The 21,406-nt window shown below is 39.9% G+C and overlaps 1 protein-coding gene across 2 annotated transcripts; it reads left to right on the top strand.

The window, feature by feature from the left end:
• The first annotated feature begins 627 nt into the window (after positions 1 to 627).
• sgpl1 (sphingosine-1-phosphate lyase 1) lies at positions 628 to 20,957 on the top strand. Of its 2 annotated transcripts, none has more exons than XM_038284119.1 (14): positions 628 to 639; positions 5,552 to 5,717; positions 7,829 to 7,896; positions 8,143 to 8,290; positions 8,375 to 8,454; positions 9,498 to 9,626; positions 9,714 to 9,802; positions 9,888 to 9,996; positions 10,078 to 10,176; positions 10,266 to 10,412; positions 13,378 to 13,616; positions 13,696 to 13,842; positions 19,919 to 20,039; positions 20,122 to 20,957. In XM_038284119.1, exons 1-14 carry the CDS (start codon positions 628 to 630, stop codon positions 20,263 to 20,265), a joined length of 1,698 nt encoding a protein of 565 aa, XP_038140047.1. In that variant the 3' UTR covers positions 20,266 to 20,957. The 2 variants fall into 2 exon arrangements, with proteins under 2 accessions (XP_038140047.1, XP_038140048.1); XM_038284120.1 differs by lacking the exon at positions 628 to 639 and adding an exon at positions 5,291 to 5,448.
• The last annotated feature ends 449 nt before the right edge of the window (positions 20,958 to 21,406 follow it).

Here is a 21,406-nt window from a genome sequence, read left to right as displayed (position 1 = left end):
TCCAATGAAAGCTGATGAAATGGTTTGTACTTGTCACACTTTATCAAAAAAAAAGAGGAACCTGAAGCCATTTTCACAATAATTTATCTTTTACCCACTTACACACAGATTCCCATAATATAAAAATAATGAATAATAATAATAAAAAAAAAAAAAACTCCAACTGTTCTCTGAAATTCAAAAATGCTTTTTCGACAAATAGTCACTTATTTTTTGCCATGTTTATAAAAGGAAAGTCAAATTACCATGGAATATACCATTTCAGGTATAATTTCAAAAGCTTAAAATATTGAAATAATTTCACTTTGTTGCTTTTTATTTTTTAGCAACTGTGGGGAAAAAATAAAAAATATAATTTGAAGTAATGTTAATGGATTAAATAATCTGTTGTTTACAGCTCAGATCTACAAGTCATGTGGATCTAACAGACAACCGGATTTTCTATAGTTGGAGCAATAAGCAGCGTTGTGAGATCTGCGCGTGCGCAGAGCGGAAGCTGCTTCCTGAATCAGGGTTAGCTTACTGCGCTTCGCAGTAGCTCATAGATGTAAGCTGAAAGTCAGGCTTTCTCAGCTCATTTATCTGACAACAAAGAGAAGAATAAAAACCACAGTTCAACCCGGAACCATGGATTACTGGGTATGTTTCTCTCGACTTTGTTTTCTTTTGGTGACGGACTTATTGTTTATGTAGTAAAGTTAGCTAATAAGTAAACTGTTTTCCTTATGGATGTACAAAGGACAAATATGCACTTTATTAAAAGGACAAATGTTGAATTTAACCGCCGCTATTGTTTATCCTCCGACAAATGACAACATATAATACATTTTATTTTTTTTTTAACTTGTTTTTGAGTCGCCTGTGTGTTTTTCCTTTGATGTAGACTCTTGTATGAGGGGTTAAAGAGCATTGCTGTTGTTGATGTCAGCCAAGGCAGGTTAAAACTGGAGATCCCTTCCACTATGAACCTGCCGGAAGTCAAAACAATGTGTTATTGTTGTTATCCTTTCAGATTGGAGCATGATGTCTCCTAAATGAGCACATTGAACTGTAACTGATAACCCCTCTGACTGCTGTCACTGCAGATCTTTCTGTCTCAACTCCCCTTAGATCAATCAAAACAGAAGAAATTGGCTCCACTTTAAACATTTCAGCTTTTTTAGTAAAAAATAAAATGTTATTACACAACATTTAGTTAAATTGAGCTTATTTGTGTTGACTTATTGTGAAATCAGTGTGTCACTGCCTTGATGTGTCTCCTTCCTAAAGCAACCACCTCATATTTCCATGAGAGCACAGCCTCCTGGGAGACAACAAAAGGTCTGATTTCAGAATAGTCAGATGTTGCAGAGGGAGGAGGGGGCAAAGGAATGGGCGTTTACTGCTCAACAATACTGGGTGCATAATCCTTTGTGTAAACTAGGTTTAAGTTTTCCTGGGGCAAGGAGTGAGCTGGAGAATTATTAGTGAACATAAATGTGAAGTAAAGGGTAAAAACATTACAGCTCAGCTTTATTACAGTGGCCTTTGCTTCTAACCATTGTAGCTGTCAGGAACAGGGATACAGGTATGCTCTGTTATGTGACTTTCTTGCTGTTCCACTGGTTCTTGCCAAACCTGAATGAGGAGATACTGGTGAACAGGCAGGTATGACAGCTGTGTTCTGGTCTCCCACCCCTCTGGCTCACCGGCACCCCCTTCACTTTATTTGCCTTTAACCCTTTATAGCAGGGGTCTTCAACCTTTTCCAGGCCAAGGGCCCCAAACTGATGGCAAGATGGAGCGGGGACCTTCTAATTAAATATATGTATGAAATAGTGTTAAATCAAACTGGTCCTATAGTCACTCTATTACATATGAAGTAATGTAACGAAAGTAATTTCTCCCTGGGTTTATTAAAGTATTTCTGATTCTTTTATTTTTTTATTGACAGTGTCCTGTCTGGCGACGAGGCAATAAGACTAATTGTCTTGATACCAAAAAGAGCCCAACATATTTTACTTTCACTACTTTCACTAGTGGAGCAGTACGGCTACCGCCATAGTTTTCTGCTTGTTTCATGCATATAAATTGCTTTATTATAATTATGCAGGGAGTTTTACAGATTATATGAACACTGCAATGTAAGTAGAACAGAAGAGGAAAAACAGAAAAAATGAGAAAAGCTGAAAGAAAGAGGAGATAAAAGGGAGATGATGATAAAATGTCCAACCCTAACCTACAGACATGACATGAGACACAATAAAGTAACACCTAGATGCTATCGCTGAAGTAGTATTATTTAATCTGACATGTACTCTGTTTTATACGGAAGAGGATTAGGGCCACTGGAAAAAAAAAAAAAAAGTTAACTGATTTTTTTTATTTTATTTCAGTATAGTATGGGAAAAAAGTCAGAATTCTGACTTTTTTCTCAGAATTCTGAGAAAAAAGTCAGAATTCTGAGAAAAAAGTCAGAATTCTGACTTTTTTCTCAGAATTCTGACTTTAATCTCAGAATTCTGACTTTTTTCTCAGAATTCTGAGATTAAAGTCAGAATTCTGACTTTTTTCTCAGAATTCTGACTTTTTTCTCAGAATTCTGACTTTTTTCTCAGAATTCTGACTGAATTCTGACAATAAAAAAAAGTCAGAATTCTGAGAAAAAAAGTCAGAATTCTGAGATTAAAGTCAGAATTCTGAGATTAAAGTCAGAATTCTGACTTTAATCTCAGAATTCTGACTTTTTTCCCATGTTAAACTGAAATAAAATTTAAAAATCAGTTTACTTTTTTTCCAGTGGCCCTAATCCTCTTCCGTAGTTTTACCTGAAGATAAGAATATGGGATTTCTGTATGGAAGTGAATCTTTGAGTACCTGGAAAGTATTTCTGATTCTGTTTCCTGGTTGATGGGACAGGTGTTGTGAATGAAACGGTGTCCAGCTTGAAAGAGCTCCTGTGTGTCGCTGAATGTTTGCATTGATGACTGAAAGACATCTTCTGCCTCCATTTATGTTTACTGCAGTGTATTGAATTCATGTTAATGTGGATTTAAAGACATTTCAATTAGTGGAAAAAAATAGCAGGGGGAATAAGAGAAAAAAAGTTTAATCAACTAAAACTTTTGCGATCCCCATGCAGTACCTCTGTGGCCCCCTAGGGATCACGGACCCCCTGTTGACAACGTCCGTTATAGAGCGCACTCAGTGAAATACTTGGAAAATCTAAATTTCAGGCCAATACTGTTATTGGAATCCAGGAAAATACCTTATTACCTTTGGAAAATTAAAAAATATGGATATTTGAAGGCAAAAATTAATGTCAATGTAATAACAAGAAAAAGCAAATTGCCAGAATATATTAAGGAAAATAACAAAATTGCTTCTATAAGAAATTCATGAAAAACACTTTTTAGATACTTTTTGTTTTTTTGGTCCAACATCTCCTTAGAGGCATTAATGCTGATATTGGCACTCACATTTTTAGTTTATAAACCTAAATATCATTGATTACTAGGCTAATAACTTTTTCACTTTACTTTTTAACTTTTCAATTAGCTTTTTACCTTTTTTTTTGACTTGTTAAGTTTTTTTCCTACTTAATTTACATTTACAAATGCCAAAATAAGATGCACAGCCATGTAGCATCTTTGCTGAATGGCTGGATGATATAGATCTTGTACTTCTAGACCTCACTGAGGGACAGGGGGAGGGGGATCCATTTGTAAGGGGTATGTATGTGATCAAAAACGCTAACTTGTCCTATAAAGCAGGCATCCCCTACCTCAGTCCTCGAGGCCCCCTGTCCTGCAGCTTTTAGAGGTTTCCTTGCTCCAGCATATCTGATTTTAATTGAAAGCTGATTAACAGGCTTTTGGTCTACTGCAATCATTATAATCAGCTGTTCTAAAGCAGGGAAACCTCTAAAACCTGCAGGACAGCGGGCCTTGAGGACCGAGGTTGGGGAGGCCTGCAAAAAGGTTAAGGGGAGGTTCAGCTTGATGTTCAGCCTTATCTGTACAAACCAATTAACACCTGAGGCTTTATGCCTTTTTCAGAACTAGAACTTGACCCCTGCACCTTTAAAAGATTCTCTAATGCTTGGACCTATCTCATAAAAACAACTAATCTTTGTGTTTTTATGTGATAAAATGTGTTTGGTTGCTTTGCACTTTGACTAGGCCGTTCTAGAACATTATGATGCTTTAATTAAAACAATTTTATGGCACTTTGGAGTAATTGTTACTTTTAACTGGTTTCCTCCAGGATTCCTATGTATGTAGCCTTATCAATCTTCCCATCATCTATAACCAACTTCCAGAATTTAATGTTACATCATCTGCAAAGTACTATTATGATCTAATCCAGAGCATCTCTTCTTTTACAACCATATCCAATAATTTAGAATATCATTAAAATGTATGTTCAATACCTGCTTGAAGATATTTAAAAAATGAGCCTCATGGGATCAAATATTCATGTGAGATGTGTAGATTTCCTTCCAATCCGGGCTTTGTGCCCCCAAACTGTAGGGCAATATACAATATTTATCTCCATAATGTGTTTCCTTCCTCAAAGAAATGATAAAAAAGCATCTCAGACTTATAGCTTTATGCCAAATGTCACACAGGCACATTTTCTAACAAACAGCTGGAGATAAACACAAGATTATGGCTGAAAATTAACCCACTAGCATTCATAAAGTCTAATCATCTTAGACCATCTCTATATTAACGATATTGACTCATCTTCTATCTCCATATCTAAAAAACAGCCCTGCTTTACCTCCAGTTCACTTATGCATATTTTATTCATTGCCATGTCACATAAGCTCCAATGCAAAGCTTTGCTGTTTCTGCTTTTAACCTGAATAAATGCAAAGGTTATGCATACTTTCACAAGGTGCAGTATGTGATGTATGGTTGAGGTCACGCAGATAACGAGCTCTAATGATAGCGTATTTGTGAACCTTAAGCTCTGTCCATCTGATTGCAGCTGATGTGGAGGGTCCTTCCTATCAAATCTGGAGCTGTTGGGTTGTAAACACACCTCTGCGGAGAGATAATACAGAGATAACTTTCACCGTGCTTATGCAATGAATTGTTTGTTATCTTACTGTCATGTTACTCTGATTATTAGTGTATCCAGATCCTCTTTGGTGCTCAGGCTGATGACAAATAGTAAAACACTTCTTTTTGATCAGGTCTAGTAGAGGAAATGCAGTATAATTTAAAGCTGAGTGAACTTCCTGTGTGTCTGATGACGGGAATGAGATCTTCACCGTGTCACAGCCGGCTGCTGGATGTGTTGAGGGTTTGGTTAGTGGGAGGAGCCTGATGGCAGAGGAGTTGTCCAGTGAGGTGAAAGCTTCCCCCTCACTTTCCCTGCTGGTTATTTCTTCCTGCAGCTGACTGATCGCATCAGTGTGAGACAGAACAGGTTCTAGTAGGTCTAACAATGTCCTCCAATGTGAGTAATTGTGCTGAAAGTTTGGGTTAATGTGTCGTAACTTTGTGCTGAACCACCGCTGCCTCCGTTTCACACTAGATGTGTGTTTTATTTGTGTGTGCAGAGTGCCTTGGAGGTGTATAAGGAGATGCTGCTGCTGTACCTGGAGGAAGGCCGGAGGCAGATTAACTCGCACTGCTCCCACCTGGAGCCGTGGCAAATCATCGGAGCATCTGTCCTCACCACGCTGGGACTTCTCTGGCTCAAAGGATTCCTCTTCCAACAAGAAAGTAATCTTTACACCTGATGCATACATGCAGAGTTCCCCTGCGGGGGTTTGGATTAAAACAATAACATTTAGGGCTGCAACTAACGATTATTTAGCAAATTGTCAATTACTGTTTTGATTAATCAATTATTGGATACGCGAAGATTCCTTACAGAGTATTTTTTTAGGAAATTAAACCAAGTGAAAATACATTTTTAAACAAACAAAAAAAAAAGTTATAATTTTTTACATTTTTGATATAATTACTGCTATAATCGGGTTCGCTCTGTCAGCTAAAGGCATGTTTTAGAGTCTCTATACTCCATTTAACGATTAACTGCTTATTAAATTAGCTTTTAATTTATATCAATAATCGATTAATCCAATTAATTATTTCGGCCCTTCTTGTGGCACTTCTCCTTTTTTAAGGCTGATTCTGTTTTCATTTATCATCATGGAATAAGTATAAGTTCGTGTTTGTTTGCAGGGTTTTTAAAGCCCTTGCCGATTCATTTGGCATAAATTTATCTGATTCCTGATTGGCTGCCAATTTATTTTCAGCCGATTCTTTTAGCCTTTTGTTGCTTTTTCTTCCTTCATTTACCAAATAAAAATGAGACGATGATAAAAAATGTCAAACAAATTTGAATTGAAACCAAAAAAATTAAAATGTATTAACAAATTAAACGGATCATCAACAACAGGTAGCAGAGATCGACGTATCGGCTGATGCCAGTAGTAGAAAAAAAAATAGCTAATATATTGGCCGACCGATGTATCAGTAGGTTCGGCACACTTTATGGTGTCAACCCAAAGATAAGAATAAAAACAGGATTAAATTATCTAATCTATTAGTTTTTATTTAAAAGAAAAAATTATTATTTACCCTGCTGCTAAAAGGATCTAACAAAACAATTCTTCTTATTAATAGGATAATATAAGTTTTATGTTATTTATGTCATTTAGATATATGCAAAAATCTACAGTAGAAGTTCTTGGTGGTCGTAGTGAAGCAGCTATTAGCTAGCCTCGTGAGACCATCCTGATCTCGCGAGCTTTCAAGGTTTCACTCGCAGATCAGTCTGTAGACTCTCCGTTAAAGAAAATTTGGAGCCGTTCACCAAACGAACGTCCAATCAGTGTTGGCTTTGAGGCGGGTTGAGGTGTGACGCAACGAGAAGCGCGACAGTTCAGTCTAAAGAACATGGCGGCTTCAGCCGATGAAACTAGCGTTAGCGTGGCTATCGAGCAAGTTTTATCGGAATTACAGAGTATTTCTTTACTGAAAGAAGAGCAAAACACTGCTCTGGAGGCTTTTCTCAGAGGAAAAGATGTTTTTGCTCTTCTCCCGACTGGTTTCGGCAAGAGTAGCCTGGCTTGTGGTTGTGTTTTCGTCGTCGCTCTGTTAGTACGTCATATGCTTCGTTGATCTGATTGGTTTATTTGGCCCGTCTATCACCAACATAGGCCAATCAGCTAACCAGTATTTTCGCCCCTTTCCCAAAATTACTTCAACGGAAGGTTTCTAGATGGATATGCGGAGCAAATCTATCTGGCGGAGTCAGGTTAGCTATTAGCTGGGTCGAGTAGCTAGCTTGCAGACGGCTGCGTAACGTTAGAACTTGTTACTTTTAAACTAGTCATCCAGCTGACTAGCAGTGTGTAGGAAGGGGCAGGGCTGGCTTAGATTAATAAAACAGACACATAAACAGAAAGTGTTTTAATTGAATAAAAACAAATCTTTGAATGAAAATAAAATACAGAAATTAAACTTGGGTTACAGCAAGAGCAGAACCTTCAGGCTCAATAAAAAGGTTTTGAGGTGAAAACGTTTCATTTATATCAGCCACCTACAGCTCAGAACAAACACACTTTGTTTTGTATGCACTATGTGTATGCAAAATGACAATAAAAGTAGTTTAAGTCTAAGTTCAAGTCAAGTCTAAGTCATGCAGAGTAAAAGTCAAAAACATCTGGAACAATAAAAAGCTAGGAAGAAAAAAATGATGAGTTAACAGCCTGAACGTGTTGCCTGAGATTAATGGCTTAGTCACAGTCAGATGTCTTTTTTTCTGTTTTTTCCTTCCTCCTCTCATGCCTGACCACAGCTGCTGCCTTGTGTTTCTGGTTTAGGTCTCACATCCCGAATTAAGAAGCAGTGCTTTCGACTCATCAGGAAAATACCCTTTGTTGGCGACAGTGTAAGTTTTAATGCGGTAAATCTGTTCCTTCTTTGTGTTCTAAATGATGTCTGGGACGCCTGTGAGTCACTCTAGGATGACTTCATAAGGGGGGGGGGGGCTTTGGCACACTTTGCCCTCATGATAAGGTGGTTACTTTAGTTCAACCAGTCACACTGTTACTTCATTATTCTCTCAAATCTGCTGATTTTAGCACCTTTACGTAAAAAAATCCCATTTTCTCCTCTCTTCTTCCATGTGTAACAGATTCAGAGGCAGCTGAACAAGGCTCTGGATGACATGTCTCAAAGTCTGTGCACTCTGAAGGAAGGGATGAGCTACACTACAAAGCTGCCCCCTAAAGGTCTAAGTCAGAGCCAAGTAATGGAGAAAATCAAAGAGTATGAAACCCTCAGTGAGTGAGCATCTTGGTTCAGTCGATCAGAATAATTTATGGTTTAAGTAAACGATTCTGAAGACGCTGCGTTTGATTTTTCAGATGAGGTGCAGTGGGAGAAAGGCTGCGTCTCTGGTGCAGTGTACTGGGGTGATGAGACGCTGACCAAACTCCTAGTGAAGGTATGCTCCTCTTGTTTCTCACAAACCTGGTGTGGAAAAAATAACTTTCTTTTCTTCTAGCTTTTATTTTCATTACGGGGCTGGTCAGTGGGTAGCACTGCTGCTGGCTTGCATCAAGAAGGTTCCGGGTTTGATGTTCTCCCTGTGCATGCGTGGGTTCTCTCCGGGTACTCTGGCTTCCTCCCACAGTCCAAAACATGACTGTTAGGTGAATTGGCTTCTCTAAATTCTCCTTAGGTGTGTGTATGAATCGTTGTTCGTCCTGTTTGGTTCTGTGTTGCCCTGTGAAGGTCTGGTGACCTTTCCAGGGTGGACCCTGCCTCTAGGCACCAGCCCCCCTCCCCACACTGATAGGATAAAGCGTGATGGAAAATGGATGGATTATTGTCACTACACTGTCACAAGTACAGGGCAATGAAATAATCCAGCCCCTTTGGGGGGCAGTGGGCTGCCCTTGTGCAGCGCTCGGGGAGCAGTGGTTATGTGTGTAATTCGGCCTTAACACATTGCAAATAATAAACAAGAAAGATGCTAAATAATACGGAGTAGTCCTTTTTTCTCTAGTAATATGAAAAAAATTATGTCTTTAGTTCTTCAATGAGTTCCACTTTTAAGATCTTTAGAGATGCAAAAATAAATCATAGTAAAATTCCCACAAAATCGACCAATGAATAGTAAAATAAAGCCTGATCAAATCCCGGTGGATCCTGGCACTGTTAGCCCAATGGACCAGCTAATTGAGCTAACGATGAGCCGTTAGCTCTTTAATCCTGAGGAAGCATCAGGGGTGTACTTAGTTTTTTTTACACACATATAGCCTTTCTGTGTAGAGGCCGTCTTTGTTTAAATAATCATAACTTAAAACGTGTTTTTCATACCTGAACGCAGATTTAGACATTTGCTTTCATTTTCTGATGTGTGAAACCTTAGAATATAAAGAAGATATACTTTCTTTTTGCCAAAAAGTTGACAAGTTTGAGCTTGTTTGTTCTAAGTGAAGGTATTTTAGTTTTTTTTTCCCTCCTCTTGTTTGTTGTCTGAAGGTGTACGGAGACTTTGCATGGAGCAACCCCCTTCACCCGGACATCTTTCCTGGCGTCAGGAAGATGGAGGCTGAGGTTGTCCGGATGTCTTGCACCCTGTTCCGTGGAGGACCGAACTCCTGTGGAACGGTGAGAAACCAGACTCTACAATAAACCGTTGATGGAAGATCTGCTTCATTCAAACACCTCTCCCCCCCACCTCCTTTGTTTTCCCAGGTCACTTCAGGTGGAACTGAGAGCATTCTGATGGCCTGCAAAGCATACAGAGACATGGCACACGAGCGCGGTGTGAAGTACCCTGAAATGTAAGACAAGCTTTGTGAGACACGGTTTGCTGACGACTTGCTTTTCCAGTAAAAGTGATCAAATCTTTTCTGTTTTTATCTGCAGTCTGGCGCCGGTGAGCGTCCATGCAGCTTTCGACAAAGCGGCCCATTACTTTGGGATGAAGCTTGTCCACATTCCTCTCGACCAGAAAACCATGAAAGTGGACGTGAAGGTGAGAAGGCGACGTGCTCTGAAAGTGTATGTTTTCTGCTGTCAGACGCTCATTATTCTCCTTTTTTGATGGTCATGTAAGGCAATGAAGAGAGCCATCAGCAGAAACACAGCCATGTTGGTCTGCTCGGCGCCCCAGTTTCCCCACGGAATCATGGATCCCGTTGAAGAAGTAGCCAAGGTCAGAGTCGTCATGTTTTCCCAACTCAATAGGCCCAAAACAGAAACAGGGAAGTCCATTGTTTGAAACTTTCCCTCGCTGTGTTGCAGCTGGCTGTCCGCTACAACATCCCGCTGCATGTGGATGCCTGCCTGGGTGGATTTCTCATTGTTTTCATGGAAAAGGCTGGTTACTCACTCGCCCCATTTGACTTCAGAGTGAAAGGCGTAACCAGCATCTCTGCAGACACCCACAAGGTAAGGAGCGGTAGCAACCAGCGACCATTGTTTGAACCCACAAGCCTTTTTTTATCGAATCCAGCGGTGGGAATAATCTTTTATTTTCTCTTTTGAATCAAAATGTGCCTTTTTCTTTATTTATTAGTTTTTATCATTAGATTTATGGCTTATATCTAATAGCAAAACTACACTTTTTTTCTCTTAAAGGTATTGTGGAGGACTTTCTCTATTTTTTGTTTTTTTAAAGACCGCCCTCTTCATTTAAAAAAAAATTTAGCAAGAAAAAAAAGCCATTACTAGGAAATGGCTGTAGGCAGAAGCTCCTAAAATGGAAGATTGGGTTGGAATAATACATAATATTTATATTATGGAAAGGCTGACTTTTTCCATCAGATTTGAATCTGAAAAATTAAAAAATTATTGGGAAAATTGGCGAACTTTTATTTTAACCATGGAGATCAGGCTTTGTTGGTTAATAGTGTGGGTTTGGGTGCCCTTATAGAGTTACAGACTGTAAATAGTTTGCTTACAGTTAAATACATGTACAGAATATATGTGCAGATTCTGTTGGATGTTGTGTTTGGGGAAAAAAATAAAAAGAAAGTAAAAATTGGTATGTATACTTGTATGGGGAAAAAAAATCCCTCTATCACTATATAGAGCGCGGACTATATAATGAACTGTTAGGTAGCGGCAGCCTGTGGCGACAGTGGGCCGCTGTGACAGCAAATCCCATAATGCTTTTCTAGGAGAACTCTCCAAGCAAAGCATTCTGAGATATATCTGCCTCTTCTGAGGCCTTTCTTTTCTTCTCATACACTTTGTAGACACTTTTTCTCTTTAAACCATCGGTGTCGCTAGCCTCATGAGACCAGCCTGATCTCGTGAGCTTTCAAGGTTTCACTCGCAGATCAGTCTGGAGACTCTCCGTTAAAGAAAATTTGGAGCCGTTCACCAAACGAACGTCCAATCAGCGTTGGCTTTGAGGCGGGTTGAGGTGTGACGCAACGAGAAGCGCGACAGTTCAGTCTAAAGAACATGGCGGCTTCAGCCGATGAAACTAGCGTTAGCGTGGCTATCGAGCAAGTTTTATCGGAATTACAGAGTATTTCTTCACTGAAAGAAGAGCAAAACACTGCTCTGGAGGCTTTTCTCAGAGGAAAAGATGTTTTTGCTCTTCTCCCGACTGGTTTCGGCAAGAGTTTGATCTTGTGGTTGTGTTTTCGCCGTCGCTCTGTTAGTACGTCATATGCTTCGTTGATCTGATTGGTTTATTTGGCCCGTCTATCACCAACATAGGCCAATCAGCTAACCAGTATTTTCGCCCCTTCCCAAAATTACTTCAACGGAAGGTTTCCAGATGGATATGCGGAGCAAATCTGGCGGAGTCAGGTTACGGTGTTGCAGCCTTCTTTTCCAAAAATTACCAAAATTTCCAACAAAGGCCATTGGTGGTAACAGGTGGTTTTTGGCTTTGCATTCTCTTCCAGCTTGACTTATTTATTGTAAAAGCAAAGAAAAAATATTTATTAAAAATGTTTTGCAGCTTATTAGAAATGATAAATTATGTTAATTTAATATTTGAAGCTCTAAAAAAGTGGTCAAAAAAAGTATTTTACAAAACCTCCTGTCGACACCAGATAATTTAACAAAACAATCCACTGGCACCCGGTGTTCTTAATTACTCAAATTAATAGGAGGGGCTAACAATTAACAACTTCATTGAAACAATTCCAGATATAAAAAATTAATTACACATTTTGGTTCTAAATGATCTTAAATATATTTTACGTACCAAAAGAAGAAAAGTAAATTGGTAGAAATAACAAATTACAAAAATTTAGCATAAATGACCACAACACTCGGCCATTTTCAATGAACAGCTGCGAAAAAAGGTGAGCTTCAATGAGTGTCTGAAACTGTAGCCCACCACAGATATACGCCTGAAAGTGCTCATATGCAGAAAAAGATGGCTAATGGGACGAGCACTTAGGGTGGCCTTATGTAAACATATAATCAGAATGATTGACAATTAGGAGGACCACTTATTTGGATGATCCACCTGGAAATAAAAGATTGTCCTCTATACCTTTAACATAACGGTAACGGTACAAATGTCACGCATCGGTTTTGACTTCAGTTAAGTAGCTAATTCAAAAAATGTTAACAGTCTTGTTTTCACAAAAAATTAACATCACATATCATGAAGTACAATTTAAAGAGAAACTCGACAAAGCAAAAAAAGGAAGTCTGCTTTTTGTTTGGACCAAACAAGCAGACCAAACTGAGGCTATGTTCACACTGCAGCCTGAAGTGACCCAAATCTGATTTTTTTTGCCCATATGCGACCTGGATCTGACCTTTTCATGACAGTCTGAACAACACAGATCCGATTTTTTTCAATGCGACCCAGGCCACTTGGCTGTGTGGTCCTGAATCCGATACGAATCTGATCTTTTCAAAGGCGACCTGTGTCTAAACGACAAGGTCGCATTCATCCAACCTGAACGTCATTAATACCCGACAAAGGTCACTATTCTGGGTCTTGCTACACAGAAGCGGCAAGAAAAACAACAACCATGGTGCACGATGATGACGAAAGCGGTATTTATGTTTAACCATCTTGGAAAGATTGAGTTTTTAAGGTTGGGAAAGATCGCTAGATGCGCTTCGGCTTGCGTTGTATGACTGCAGTTTACACAGGAGATCACATACAAATCGGATTTCACAAAAAAAATCGGAATTGAGCATCAAGGCCTGCAGTGTGAACGTAGCCTAAGTAGCTCTTGCACTGCCTTAAATTCTCCTTTTCTTTTGCCGTCCCCGGGTTCAGAACTGCATTATCCACAATTTACTTCATTTCTTCCTTCAAAATAAAACTTTAAAGCAAAGATAAAACATGGCTTATTTTCTGTTCTAATGATTTTAAACCTTCAGTCATTTTAGCCTTTTGTTAATGTGTCTGCGACGCTCTCATCCCCAGTATGGCTACGCCCCCAAAGGCTCCTCAGTGATTCTCTACAGCGATAAAAAGTACCGTCAGTACCAGTACTTTGTGGCTCCAGACTGGCAGGGGGGGATCTACGCCTCCCCCTCTGTAGCGGGCTCCAGGCCAGGAGGAATCATCGCCGCCTGCTGGGCGACCATGATGTACATGGGGGAGAGCGGATACGTGGACGCCACGAGGAAGATCATCAGCACGGCTCGCAAGATCAGAAATGAGTAAGACGCTCGCATCCTGTCGGCGGTGCCGACGTCGACATACAGCGGACCTTCTAACGCCTGGCTTTGTTTTGGACAGGATCAAGAAAATTAAAGGAGTGTTTGTGTTCGGGAACCCGGAGGTGTCCGTGGTGGCCATCGGCTCCGACGTGTTTGACATTTTCCGCCTTTCAAATGCGCTGACGTCAAAGGGCTGGAACCTGAACACACTGCAGTACCCGTCCAGGTAGGTGATGGACCCGAGACAGGGCAAACGGCTGCAGTTTACATCTGTTGGACAGAGTTCATTGCCGTCCCAAGATTTTCTGGTCAACCCGAAACAGGCTAGTTCAGTCTAACTCTCTCTCTTAGTTTAATTCAATTCAATTCAATTCAGTTTATTTATATAGCGCCAAATTCACAACACATGTCATCTCAAGGCACTTTACAGTTCAACCAGATCATACAGTCAAATTGATACAAAGTTTTCTATCTAAGGAAAACCAGTTGATTGCATTGACTCATTGACTCAAATACAATCCCCCACACTAAGCATGCTTGTAGCGACAGTGGAGAGGAAAAACTCCCTTTTAACAGGAAGAAACCTCCAGCAGAACCAGGCTCAGTGTGAGCGGCCATCTGCCGAGGCCGACTGGGGTTCAAGGAGACAGAAGCAGAGATACAAAAAGCAGCTGTAAAAGGCGGCCCCGTCCAGGAAACACACAGCCAGGCAGACGAGCTCCAAGGCAGCTCCCATGCCAGAGGACGAAGATAGCACATCCACTCAGTCACGGTCAGAGAAACAGGACCACACTGGAAAACAGGCCGATCTCCAACATCTATAAACAAGGGTGTTGATAGAAGCAGCACAGCTGATGTTTCTTTCCAGGATGACGTCACAGCCAAACAGGAACAGACGAGGCAAAGCTACTCTGAGGAAAAGCAGAGAGAGCAGAAGGTTAGAGATTGAACTAACAGATTCTGCAGAATAGGAGAACAGAGAGAGAATGAAGCAGAATGATGAAATGGGGGTCCCTATGTCCTCCAAAAGTCTAAGCCTATAGCAGCATAACTATAGAGATAGCTCAGGATAACCTGAGCCACCCTAACTATAAGCTTTATCAAAAAGGAAAGTTTTAAGCCTAGCCTTAAAAGTAGACAGGGTGTCTGCCTCACGGACTAAAACTGGTAGTTGGTTCCACAGGAGAGGAGCCTGATAACTAAAAGATCTGCCTCCCATTCTACTTTTAGAAATTCTAGGAACCACTAGTAAACCTGCAGATTGAGAGCGAAGTGCTCTGTTAGGAACATAAGGAATAATCAGATCTCTGATATAAGATGGAGCTTGGCCATTTAAGGCTTTATATGTGAGAAGGAGGATTTTAAATTCTATTCTTGATTTAACAGGAAGCCAATGAAGAGAAGCCAGGATAGGCGAGATATGATCTCTCTTTTTAATTTTCATTAGAACTCTGGCTGCAGCATTTTGGATCAGCTGAAGGCTTTTAACTACAGTTTGTGGACTTCCTGATAGTAAAGAATTACAATAGTCCAGCCTTGAAGTAACAAATGCATGGACTAGTTTCTCAGCATCACCCCTGGACAGGATATTTCTAATTTTTGTAATGTTCCTCAGATGAAAGAAGGAAATTCTAGAAACCTCTTTGATGTGGGATTTAAATGACAGGTCCTGATCAAAAATAACACCAAGATTTTTTACTTTATTATCTGAAATCAGTTTAATCCCATCCAAATGAAGTGACTGGCTAATCAGTTTCTTTTTCAGAGACTCTGGTCCAAAGACTATAACTTCTGTTTTGTCTGCATTCAGGAGCAGAAAGTTAAGAGTCATCCAGGTTTTTATGTCTTCAAGACATGCCTGTAATCTATGTAATGGGTTAGCTTCATCTGGATTTATAGACAGATATAGCTGGGTATCATCAGCGTAACAGTGGAAATTAATCCCATGCTGTCTAATAATTCTACCAATTGGGAGCATGTATAAAGTAAAGAGAATTGGTCCTAGCACTGATCCCTGTGGTACTCCACAGGTAACCTTTGAGCGTGTTGAAGATCTATCATTAACATGAACAAACTGAATTCGATCAGATAGATAAGATTTAAACCAGTCTAGTGCTGTTCCTTTAATTCCAACAAAATATTCAAGTCTTTCTAAAAGAATATTATGGTCAACTGTATCAAATGCAGCACTAAGATCCAACAGGACGAGCACAGATACAAGTCCATTATCTGAGGCCATGAGAATATCATTAGTGACTTTCACCAGAGCTGTTTCAGTGCTATGATGAGCTCTAAAGCCAGACTGAAACTCTTCAAAAAGTTCATTATGGTGGAAGTGATCGCAAACTTGTTTGGCAACTACTTTCTCAAGAATTTTGGATAAGAAAGGAAGATTGGATATAGGTCTATAATTGACCAAGTCATCTGGGTCAAGAGACGGTTTCTTAAGCAGAGGTTTAATTACAGCAACCTTAAAAGCTTTAGGTACATATCCCTGTAACAGAGATAGATTAATCACATCTAAAATGGAGGAGGAGATCAAAGGGAATACCTCCTTAAAATAACCTGGTTGGAACTGGATCTAACATACAAGTTGAAGGCTTAGATGAAGACAATAATTTTGCTAATTCAGAGAGTTCAACTGGATCAAAGCAGTCTAAACCCGGTTCAGATTCCATGACTACCTCAGGTACAATCGTGGATAGAGGAGTGCTTATGATCTTATTTTTAATAAGATCAATCTTATTTATAAAGAATCCCATAAAATCATTGCTGCTAAGAGCAGGTGGAATGGACGGTTCAACAGAGCTATGGCTCTGGGTGAGTTTGGCAACTGTATTAAAAAGAAATCTAGGATTATTCTTATTCTCCTCTATTAATGAGGAGAAGTATGCTGCTCTTGCTTTACAAAGGGTCCTCTTATACAGCAGTAAACCATTTTTCCAGACTAGGAAGGACTCTCGCAGGCCTGTGGAGCGATATTTTCTCTCCAGTTTCCTAGCATTTTGCTTCAAAGTACGCAGCTCTGCATTAAACCAAGGAGCAAGCTTTCTATTTTTAACGGTTTTCATTTTCAAAGGAGCTGCGTTGTCTAAGGCAATACGCAGAGAACTAGCAACCCCATCAACAAAATCATCAACCTGTGAAGGGGAATAAGCTAAGCTTTTGCACTCTGCAGCACTGCTCAGTGACACAGAGGAGAGAGAAAGGGAAGCAGATTCTTTAAAATTTATAACTGCACTATCTGATAAAGATCTACTAAAATTGAACCTTCTTTTGGGGGAGGAGAACTCTGTTAAAGTAATCCTGAAGGTTATTGGAAAGTGGTCAGAGAGGACAGGGTTGTGAGGAAATACTGTTATTTCTTCACATTCTATGCCGTATGTCAGCACAAGATCCAAAGTATGAAGATGAGAATGCGTGGGACTATTCACATTTTGAACAAAGCCAATAGTGTCTAAGATAGCATTAAAGGCTGCTCTTAAGCTATCGCCTTCAATGTCAGCATGGATGTTAAAATCTCCCACTATGATGACCCTGTCAGTATTTAATACCAAATCAGAAAGGAACTCTGAAAACTCATCTAAAAATTCAGAGTAAGGACCTGGTGGACGATACAAAGTTACAAAAAGAAGAGGTTTTCTTGCCTTGAAATTTGGATCAGGGAAATTAAGGGTTAAATGTTCAAAAGAGTTGTAGGTATTAATTGTTTTGGGAGTAATCAGTAAGTCAGACTGGAAGATTGTTGCTACTCCTCCTCCTCGCCCAGAACTTCTGGGGATGTGAAAATTTAAATAGCTTGAAGGAGTTGCTTCATTTATGCTCACATAATCCTCTTGCTGCAGTCAGGTTTCTGTAAGGCAAAACAAGTCAATGTGATTATCACAAATCAAGTCATTAACTAGTAGACTTTTAGAGGAAAGCGATCTTATGTTAAACAGACCGCATTTAATTGTTTTAACTTTTTCCCCAATTGGAGTTATTTTGATTTTAATTAGATTGTCATGATTTACTCCTTTGGGAATCTTTGCTAATTTATTAGGTTTTGGTCGTGGGCAAGACACTGTCTGGATGGAGTAAAGAGTGGGTAACAGTAGAGAAGCTGCAGAGATGTGTGTTAAACTACACTAAACAGTTTAGAGCTGTTTAATTCCCTCCTGCTGAGTAAGCATGTGGAGAGAGTGGGGAGGAAGGACTCCTTATAACAGAAGGAAACCTTCAGCAGATGCTGCTCAGTATCTCTATCATCTGTGAATGAGTGACAGAAAGGAGAGGCTGAAGGTCAGAGCAAGGAGTACCTTCAATTTGAAGGAACCCGATGATGACATCTGTAACTTCATTAATTGAGCAGGAACTGAGCAAAGGAGTACTTTCTATTGTAAGATAAAGGTAGTATAACTAGTTAATGGCACTGTCCAAAAATATTACAAAAACGGATCTACAAATAACTATGAATTATTTTCTAAGAAGTATAATCGCCCAAAATTGGAGCAGGTAAAATATGATCGGCCAATGGTATAACTATTTCTATAATTAAAGTAAGACAATTATTTAAGATGCACTTATTCTTCTCACGTATCTGCTCAGATTAGGGGAAAATACATTTATTTCAAGAACAATAGAACCCTTAAGATTTAATTAATGGGGCAAAAAGGAAAGTGCACAAATTAAACTGTAAAAATGTTGGGTTTGCTGAAAAAGTGTAAAGCTGTAGACTGAAAGAGTGACAGGGTGGTAGTTTATAAGTAAAACAGAGTAGAAAGGGTGTAATTATTGGCAGCAGAAACTTTATTAAAGAATTGGGTGCGACTTAAGAGAAAAAGACTGAGCCGGTAGTACTTTCTATGGGACAAAAAACAACAAAGATGGAACACAAAGTTAATGGCAACAACAGCTCGGCCTGCAAAATGCAAGCAAGCCCATAAAGGCTGAGCCTGGAGTACTTTCTATTGACGAGAAAAAACCCACACACACTCGGTTATTCTTATAAGTAGCTCAGCTGAAATCTCTCTCTAAGATATTAAACACAACGTAATGCAAATGCTCTGAGGCTGGAGTACTTTCTGAAGTCAGCGATCAGTCCAAGCCTCTGTCATTATATCTACAGAGATGATTCCCATTAACCCAAATAACTTGAACTATAAGGCCTTTGTAGTAGACACAATGTTTGCCTGATGGAAAGTGGCAGCACAGGAAAGGAGCCACATTAAGAAACTCTAGAAGGTACCACTAAAGGGCAGATTAGACTTCTGCATCCGCACACATGAAATGTCGCTTGAGTTTGCAGGGATGTCAGTTTCCCGCCAAAGCGCAAGGGGGAGCCTATTCGAGAACTCGCAAGAACTTTGACGGATTGTACTTCCGAAACCTCCTCGATTAACCTTTCATCGTAGTTGTCCATTGTAGTTGTTCCTCAGTTTTTAAAATGGCGTGCCCCGGCACCGAATCGAGAGGGATGACCACAGAGACAGCCGGAAAGGCATACCAAGGACCAATCACAGCTGCTTTTTGTCTGAGAACTTCAGCTTGAGGTCTGCGCGGGTTTGCGACCGTCCGACGCGTAGTCAGAATTTTTTTGAGATGCAGAACCTCTGCGCGGGGGGCACGGTCGCGCACAGAGACAGATTTGACAGTTTTAGAGGCCATGCGTCAGAAGCATAAATTGGCCTTAATACTTCTGCTGCAGAAAAGGTTCTGCTCTGGATTCAAGGGGTAACTAATGTAGACTAATATTATTTTAATAAGAATTCAATTCTGATCAGAAATCCCTTGGCAGATCTTTCATTTCTAAGACCTTTAGCTTTATTTTGTGAACTTAAGGATAAAAAAATGAGACGAAAGGTCAACATTTCAGCCTTTAGGTAAAGATTGAAGTTAGGATGAGATTTTCTGAGCCACTCATCATCACGACAATATTTCACTGATTCTACAAACCATGTCGTCCAATCGTAGATGACCTTAGTAGTTTTCTCTCTACGGTTTTATCCGAAGACGAACTGTGTTCCGTCTGAGCTTTGACATTCTCAGCACTTGCCGATGAAGATTCTCAGTCATCCAGGTCATAGTCATTCCGTAAAAGTTCAAAAAAATATCCACTGGACTTGGTTTCCAAGATTTGAAGACGTTTCGCCACCTCTCCAGGAAGCTTTCTCAGACATTTGAATTGAGAAAGCTTCTTGGAGAGGTGGCGAAACGTCTTCAAATCTTGGGAACCAAGTCCAGTGGATATTTTTTGAACTTATACGGAATCAGTACCTGCCTTAAGTCACTGTATTAAGGAAGCATAATCTCAACTTTCACAGCATCCACATTTGTTGCACGGTGCTGCACACCCAGCCTGGGGTGGCTGATCGGTTTATTCGTGAAGTCAAAGAACAGGTTGCCATCATCATGAAGAACCCCAAAGAGAAAACCACAGGAATGGTGAGTCTGCTTTGCACACATACGCCTCTGATGGAAGTGATCGGCAGTTCTCTGCGTTTGCCTGAACTCTGGTTTCTTTCAGGGAGCCATCTACGGCATGGCCCAGTCCATCCCGGACAGGTCCATGGTGACGGAGATCTCCCGGGGTTTCTTGGACTGTCTCTACAGCACCGAGGTACCGAAATCCGACGTCTGCCACATGAACGGCAACGGCAAAGCCCACTAAAGTTTAAGGAGAAAGGACTGGACGGCACAAACACCCTCCAACTTAAAGCGCTCAACGGTTGCCTTATCCTGCATATTAAACTGCACTGAAAACATCTGCAGAGCTTTCAGAAGAACAAGCCATCATCGTCTAGATCAACCCAGAGGGAAACTGCTCCCTGTAGTCGCTGGGGAGGAACTGACTGGGTCCACCGGAACCTGAGACTTGATTTTAACGCCATGGGACTGTGTGTGTTTGTGTTTCTCTATGTGAGTTTCTTATTCTTTCATTTCATCGATAGATTTTCATTACTTAGACCCACCGTGTTCTCTAACTGGTGCATCTCAATCAATTAAGATTAAGGCATTGAAAAGTTAAGTTGTTTGATAAGTGAGATTCGTTTAGATTCATGACTCATAACATTAGTAAAGCATTTATTTCTATTGGTTTGATAATTATAGCTTGAATTAAACCTAAAAATCTGTCTTCTCTTTTAGAAAATCCCATTTTGGAAATGACTCTTTTCTTTCTTTATGTTCACTGCATGGAGGGATACTTTCAGACTTGGGACTATCCTTGCCACTTCATCTTTTTCTAGCAGAGTTTTTCCTTCCACTTAACCTTCCATAAACAGCTTTCTGTGAAGAGCCATATGTGTCCTAAATCTTTTAAGTTTCACTTTTTCTCTCTGTAACAATCAAAATTACTGAACTTGAGATGCACCATTGTGTTCAGTTTTTATTATTATTATTATTATTGTTTTTATTGTCAGAACATTTCAGCTCTTTCACTCTTTAACAACTCAAGCCACTAAAAACCTTGTTAGAATTGCTGTGCTGCCCTCTAGCTTTAAAACTAATTCACTGCAGCAGACTGGCTCAACATTTCTTTTAATGGTTCAAATAAGAAAAAAAAAACCTCATCATGCAGCATCAAGGTCCTGAGAAAGACATCAGGTCAAACTGTAAAACTTGTGTCTGTTGTAAGCATGAATGCATGAGAATGCACGAGTCCACAGAGGTTTGTTTTGAGAATTATGGGAGCTTTTGATGTTAATGGCACAAGGGAGAACAGGGGCATGGAGATTTAGATTGAATCAGATTTCAGGTAGTTATTAGCCTCTATTTTCCATATGGACTGAAGTTGGTCTATTTTATTATCA

Source organism: Cyprinodon tularosa, unplaced genomic scaffold (assembly GCF_016077235.1).
Source record: "Cyprinodon tularosa strain WSP-4 unplaced genomic scaffold, ASM1607723v1 ctg199, whole genome shotgun sequence".
Taxonomy (NCBI): domain Eukaryota; kingdom Metazoa; phylum Chordata; class Actinopteri; order Cyprinodontiformes; family Cyprinodontidae; genus Cyprinodon; species Cyprinodon tularosa.
Note: the sequence above shows the minus strand (reverse complement) of the source record. Positions and strands in the feature narration are given on the sequence as shown.

Bases quoted from the DNA above. Each gene is read 5' to 3' on its own strand.
- sgpl1 (XM_038284119.1), top strand. The intron at 10,413-13,377 runs GTAAGGAGCGGT...TCTCATCCCCAG, and splicing joins TCTCTGCAGACACCCACAAG to TATGGCTACGCCCCCAAAGG. The intron at 13,617-13,695 runs GTAAGACGCTCG...TGTTTTGGACAG, and splicing joins GCTCGCAAGATCAGAAATGA to GATCAAGAAAATTAAAGGAG.